At 50.7% G+C, this 6645-nt stretch overlaps 1 protein-coding gene across 1 annotated transcript in view; it reads right to left on the bottom strand.

The window, feature by feature from the left end:
• Positions 1–3161: 3161 nt before the first annotated feature.
• NRBP2 (nuclear receptor binding protein 2) overlaps positions 3162–6645 on the bottom strand; it is a 40276-nt gene continuing 36792 nt past the window's right edge. The window contains exon 18 of the mRNA XM_063175595.1: positions 3162–6267. Coding sequence (XP_063031665.1) covers positions 6199–6267 — 69 coding nt within the window. The 3' untranslated portion in view covers positions 3162–6198. The remainder of the gene's footprint in view (positions 6268–6645) is intronic.

Raw genomic sequence — 6645 nt, 5'->3', positions numbered from 1 at the left:
ACAGGCTGTTGCTTTTAAGGGTTAATCCTCTGTTAACGTGGGTCCTTTCTTGGGTTTATTTTGCCCAGAAAGAGGTATCCAGACTGTCTGTAACTCTTTGTTTTTATTGTCTCATATTGTCCTAATTCTAATTATATTATTATTTTTATAACCATTTTATTACTATTAAACTTTTGAAATTCTAAAAACAAGTGATTGGCGTTTTTCACAATTAGAAAGTTACGCTGTGTTCATTTTCTTAAGTAGTGTGTTGAATACAGTTTTAGGTTATACCAAAATGTTAAAATAGAAACTGTGCTGTGTAAGATACTTTTTTAAAGAGAGAACTTACATCGGATAGCAGCCAGATAGTATTCTCCTAATCCTAATTGTGCAAATTATTATTACTCTAATTATATTTCTATTTTTAAGACCATTTTATTACTGTTAAACTTTTAAAAATTTAAAAACCAAGTGATTGGTGTTTTTCACACAAATATTGAAATGAATGCTATATGTGTTGTGTTGGAAAGTTGTGCTGTATTTATCTCTTTTAATTGGTGCTGTATTAATCACTTTTCATTAGTGCTGCATTAATCTCTTTTAATTAGTGCTTCATTAATCTCTTTTAAATAGTGCTGTATTAATCTATTTTAAGTAGTGCGCTAAATATAGGTTTTAGGCTGTAGCATAACATTAAAATAGAAACTCTGTGGTGTAAGATACTTTTTGTAATTAGCCCATTTCCAAGGAATGGAAAAGATAATAAAGAAATTCTTCTCATTATTCTATCTGGATAGGAATAAGAGCACAGAAATAGAAATATAGAAATAACACACACCAAGATCCCAAGAGAAGAGTTATTGCCTCCTTATTGGGGAAACCCAGATTTTGAGGAACCAAGGAATTTGATTTACAAGATGAGGAGGGAGCTAAAATTAAACAGAAACATGCCATGAATAAGGTATGAGATCTATGAATATGCAACAGGCTCATGATTTTAAGGGTTAACCCTTTGTTGGCAAGGTGTGCCTTGTGGCAGAGTGCCAGGCACCCAAATTCCACAATTCTTCACTTTTTATTTGTATTTAATTTTTAATCTTATTTATTGTTTATTTAATTTATTTTTTTTAATTTATTTACTTTCATTTTATTGTATTTATTTTAATTATTTACCTTTTAAATTAATTTTATTTATTTTTATTTATTTTTATTTATTTTATTTATTAATTTTTTTATTTATTCATTTTTGTCTTATTTATTATTTTATTTATTTTATTTATTTAAATTTTATTTATTTTTATTTATTTTTATTGATTTGAGTTTATTTATTTGTTAATATTTATATTTATTTAACTTTATATATTTATTTATATTTATATAGTATATCTTTTCCATTATTATATTTTTATTTTTACTTATATATTTAATTTTTATCTCTTATTATTCTAATCTTTATCACTATTTTCATTACTATTAAACCTCTAAAATTTTAACAAAAAGTCAATAACGTTTTTCACACCTTGGCTCTGCCCCTGGTGCCTGAATTCCAGTGCAGGGCCAAGGGCACAGGGAATGGACCTGGCAATGTTCATGTGGGGAGGAGAACGTTCCAGAACATTCCAGAGACACCTCAGAGCCATTCCAGGGGCTCCAGGAGAGCCAGGGAGGGACTGGGGAGAGGGGATGGGGGGACAAGACACAGGGATAAATGGGATGGTGGGAATTGGGAATTGTTCCTGGCAGGGTGGTCCTGGATCCCTGGGAGTGTCCAGAGCGGGCTGGGCAGGGGTGGGAGCAACCTGGGACCCCTGAAATCCATGGATTTGGGGCTGTGTTGGACCCCGTTAAATCCGTGGATTTAGGGCTGTGTTGGACCCCTGAAATCCATAGATTTGGGGCAGTGTTGGACCCCATTAAATCCATGGATTTAGGGCTGTGTTGGACCCCGTTAAATCCATGGATTTGGGGCTGTATTGTACCCCTGAAATCCATAGATTTGGGGCTGTGTTGGACCCCGTTAAATCCATGGATTTAGGGCTGTGTTGGACCCCTGAAATCCATAGATTTGGGGCAGTGTTGGACCCCATTAAATCCATGGATTTAGGGCTGTGTTGGACCCCGTTAAATCCATGGATTTGGGGCTGTATTGTACCCCTGAAATCCATAGATTTGGGGCTGTGTTGGACCCCGTTAAATCCATGGATTTAGGGCTGTGTTGGACCCCGTTAAATCCGTGGATTTAGGGCTGTGTTGGACCCCTGAAATCCATAGATTTGGGGCAGTGTTGGACCCCATTAAATCCATGGATTTAGGGCTGTGTTGGACCCCGTTAAATCCATGGATTTAGGGCTGTGTTGGACCCCGTTAAATCCATGGATTTAGGGCTGTGTTGGACCCCGTTAAATCCATGGATTTAGGGCTGTGTTGGACCCCGTAAAATCCATGGATTTAGGGCTGTGTTGGACCCCGTTAAATCCATAGATTTGGGGCTGTGTTGGACCCCGTTAAATCCATGGATTTAGGGCTGTGTTGGACCCCGTTAAATCCATGGATTTAGGGCTGTGTTGGACCCCGTTAAATCCATGGATTTAGGGCTGTGTTGGACCCCGTTAAATCCATGGATTTAGGGCTGTGTTGGACCCCGTTAAATCCATGGATTTAGGGCTGTGTTGGACCCCGTAAAATCCATGGATTTAGGGCTGTGTTGGACCCCGTTAAATCCATAGATTTGGGGCTGTGTTGGACCCCGTTAAATCCATAGATTTGGGGCTGTGTTGGACCCCGTTAAATCCATGGATTTAGGGCTGTGTTGGACCCCGTTAAATCCATGGATTTAGGGCTGTGTTGGACCCTGTTAAATCCATACATTTGGGACTGTGTTGGACCCCAGTAAATTCATGGATTTAGGGCCATGTTGGACCCCGGTAAATCCATGGATTCAGGGGAGGGGTGTGCCTGGAGGGGCCCAGGAGGGTCTGGAATGTTCGGGAATGTCAGGGGCCTGGGAGGGCTGCTGTGGAGGGACTGGGAATGGGCAGCTGGAGGTTCCCTGCATCCCTCCTCTTTGGGAGTTGGGAATCAGGAGCAGGATGGAACAGAGCCCTCAGTGGGAATGGGAATGGGCAGCTGTGAGGGGTCCCTGCATCCCTCCCTTTGGGAGTAAGGAATCACAAGCAGGCTGGAACAGTGAGAATGGTTTATTGATTTGTGGGGATGGGCTTTATTGATTTGTCAGGTGGGACATTGGCACTGCTGGGGATGCAGCACTGCTGGGAATGCAGCGCTGCTGGGGATGGAGCAGGGCTGGGAATGCAGCACTGCTGGGGATGCAGCACTGCTGGGGATGCAGCACTGCTGAGGCTGCAGCCCAAGCCAGGAATGCAGCCCAATCCAGGAGTGCAGCCCAAGCTGGCTGAGCGTGGGTGAAATCCCGGTGGGATGCAGCTGGAGCAGGAGCAGCGCAGGGCAGGTGGTGGCACACGGAGCTCCTGCAGGGATCAGGGTGCCAGGGGCAGCTTCCCATGGCACAGGGGAGCAACAGCAGCAGCACTGGCACAGCACAGAGCAGGATTTCAGAGCAGCTTTCCCTGGCACAGCACAGAGCAGGATTTCAGAGCAGCTTTCCCTGGCACAGCAGCACCAGCGCAGCACCAGCACATCACAGCACACCAGCAGGATGCCAGGGACAGCTTTCCCTGGCACAGCAGCACCAGCACATCACAGCACACCAGCAGGATGCCAGGGACAGTTTTCCCTGCACAGCAGGAGCAGCACGGAGCAGTGCAGAGCAGGATGCCAGGGGCAGATTTCCCTGGCACAGCAGGTGGAGCACAGAGCACTGGCACAGCACAGCACAGAGCAGGATTTCAGAGCAGCTTTCCCTGGCACAGCAGGAGCAGCACCAGCACGGAGCAGTGCAGAGCAGGGTGCCAGGGGCAGATTTCCCTGCACAACAGGAGCAGCACAGAGCACTGGCACAGCACTGGCACAGGGCAGGGTGCCAGGGGCAGATTTCCCTGGCACAGCAGGAGCAGCACCGGCAAAGGGAACTGGCATGGAATACCAGCGTGGTGCAGATCACCAGGACAGCACCAGAGCTGATTCCCCCAGGACAGCAGGAGCAGCACCAGCACAGCACAGGATGCCAGGGGCAGATTTCCCTGGCACATCAGGAGGAGCACAGAGCACTGGCACAGCACAGGATTCCTCTGGTACAGCAGGAGCAGCACTGGCACAGGGCACTGGCATGGAACACCAGCATGGTGCAGATCACCAGGACAGCACCAGAGCTGAAGAGCTGATTCCCCCAGCAGAGCAGGAGCAGCAGGGGCAGCACCAGCGCAGAGCAGAGTGCCAGGGGCAGATTTCCCTGGCACAGCAGGAGCAACACTGGCACAGCACAGGGTGCCAGGGGCAGATTTCCCTGGCAGAGCAGGGGCAGCACAGAGCACTGGCACAGCACAGGATGCCAGAGCCGGATTCCACTGGCACAGCAGGAGCAGCCCTGGCACAGAACACCAGCAGGGTGCCAGAGCCAGTTTCCCCTGCACAGCAGGAGCAGCAGCAGCACTGGCTCAGCACAGCACAGAGCAGGAGGCCAGGGGCAGATTTCCCTGGCACAGCAGGAGCAGCACCAGCACAGAGCAGGGTGCCAGTGGCAGCTTTCCCTGGCACAGCAGGAGCAGCACAGAGCACTGGCACAGCACAGGATGCCGGAGATGGATTCCTATGGCACAACAGGAGCAGCACTGGCACAGCACAGGGCACTGTCATGGAACACCAGCATGGTGTAGATCACCAGGACAGCGCCAGAGCTGGATATCCCCAGCACGGCAGGAGCAGCAGGAGCAGCACCAGCACAGAGCAGGAGGCCAGAGGTGGTTTTCCCTGGTACAGCAGAAGCAACACTGGCACAAACCCTGGCACAGAGCAGGATTTCAGAGCCTGTTTCTGATGGCACAGCAGGAGCAGCACCAGCATAGAGCAAGATGCCAGAGGTGGTTTTCCCTGGCACAGCAGGAGCAGCATCAGCACAGAACAGAGCAGGATGCCAGAGCCAGCTTTCCTTGCCACAGTGGGAACAGGACCAGCACAGCACAGAGCAGGGTGCCAGGGGCAGATCTCCCTGGTAGGAGCAGCAGGAGCAGCACTGGCACAAACTCTGGCACAGAGCAGCATGGCCCAGGGTGCCAGAGCCAGTTTCCTATGGCACAGCAGGAGCAACACTGGCACAGCACAGAGCAGGATTCCAGAGCCTGTTTCCGATGGCACAGCAGGAGCAGCACCAGCACAGAGCAGGATTTCAGAGCAGCTTTCCTTGGCACAGCAGCAGCAGCACAGAGCGGGGTTTCAGAGCAGTTTTCCCTGGCACAGCACAGAGCAGGATTTCAGGGCCAGCTTTCCCTGGCACAGCAGGAGCAGCAGGAGCAGCACTGGCACAGCAGCAGCAGGATTTCAGGGCCAGCTCTGCCTGGCACAGCAGGATTTCAGGGCAGGATTTCAGGGCCAGCTCTCCCTGGCACAGCTGGAGCAGCCCCACATGGCCCTTGCACAGGGACATTTCTGTCTGCAGTTCTCTCCCCGTGTGCCCCTGGCAAAGGGCAGCCCAGGGGCAGTGCCCCATCTCCAGGCCGGGCAGGAACAGCTCAAGGGCCCTCTCTGAGAGATTGTGGAAGGCTGCAGGGGGAGCTGGGCCATGCCAAGGGTTCTGTGGAGCATCAGCGACGTTCCTGGTGGTGGGTCAGGGATTCCTTCTCACGTCCAGCTCACGGGGAGGGCTCTGAGCACAGGCAGCATCCTGCAGACCCCAGACCTGGAGAATTCTGGGCTCCAGAGTGGAATGTGGCACATGGGAAGCTCCACGGGGCTCTCCAAGCCTGCTCCTCCCCTCCCTCCCCTCAGCAAGGAGCGCTCCGGATGGCAAAGGGGCAGGAATCAGCTGTGGGAGCTGCAGGAGAGGGGCTGGTCCTCCCCAGAGGGACGTGGATCCGGCTGGGGGCTCCTGCAGCAGCTCCCAAACCCCCTGGCAAGGCCCTGCCGAGGGTGCTCCCCTCGGAGCAGGGACCAGAGCAGGGCCCAGGATGAACTCCTGGGCTTGGCCGAGCCCTGAGCACGGCCTGGGCGAGTCCCCGTGGGCCCGGTGGGTCCTGCTGGGCTGGCTGGGGCCGGGGAGCCCTCTGGGGTCCTCCCGGGGCGCCTCAGTCCCCTGGGCTGGGCTCACAGGGCTTGGGAGCGGTGCTTGTGGAAGGCGCTCTCCAGGAACGCGGCCAGCTTCTCGCAGTCGTCCTGCAAGCACAGAGAAATGGGCTGGAAACCCCTTTGGTCACAGAGAAATGGGCTGGAAACCCCTTTGGTCACAGAGAAATGGGCTGGAATCCCCTTTGGTCACAGAGAAATGGGCTGAAAAACCCCTTTGGTCACAGAGAAATGGGCTGAAAACCCCTTTGGTCACAGAGAAATGGGCTGAAAAACCCCTTTGGACACAGAGAAATGGGCTGGAAACCCTTTGGGCACAGAAACATGGGCTGAAAACCCTTTGGGCACAGAAACATGGGCTGAAAACCCTTTGGTCACAGATGTGTTTCATAGAAAATCCTTTCCTTAGGATTGTTCCTCCTGAGAAGCTGGGAGGCCTCAGGAACAAAATGCAAACAATGGTTATCT

This window comes from Melospiza melodia, chromosome 1 (assembly GCF_035770615.1).
Source record: "Melospiza melodia melodia isolate bMelMel2 chromosome 1, bMelMel2.pri, whole genome shotgun sequence".
NCBI classification, from domain to species: Eukaryota; Metazoa; Chordata; class Aves; order Passeriformes; family Passerellidae; genus Melospiza; species Melospiza melodia.
The sequence above is the reverse complement of the archived record's forward strand: the minus strand, read 5'-3'. Positions and strand labels throughout refer to the sequence as shown.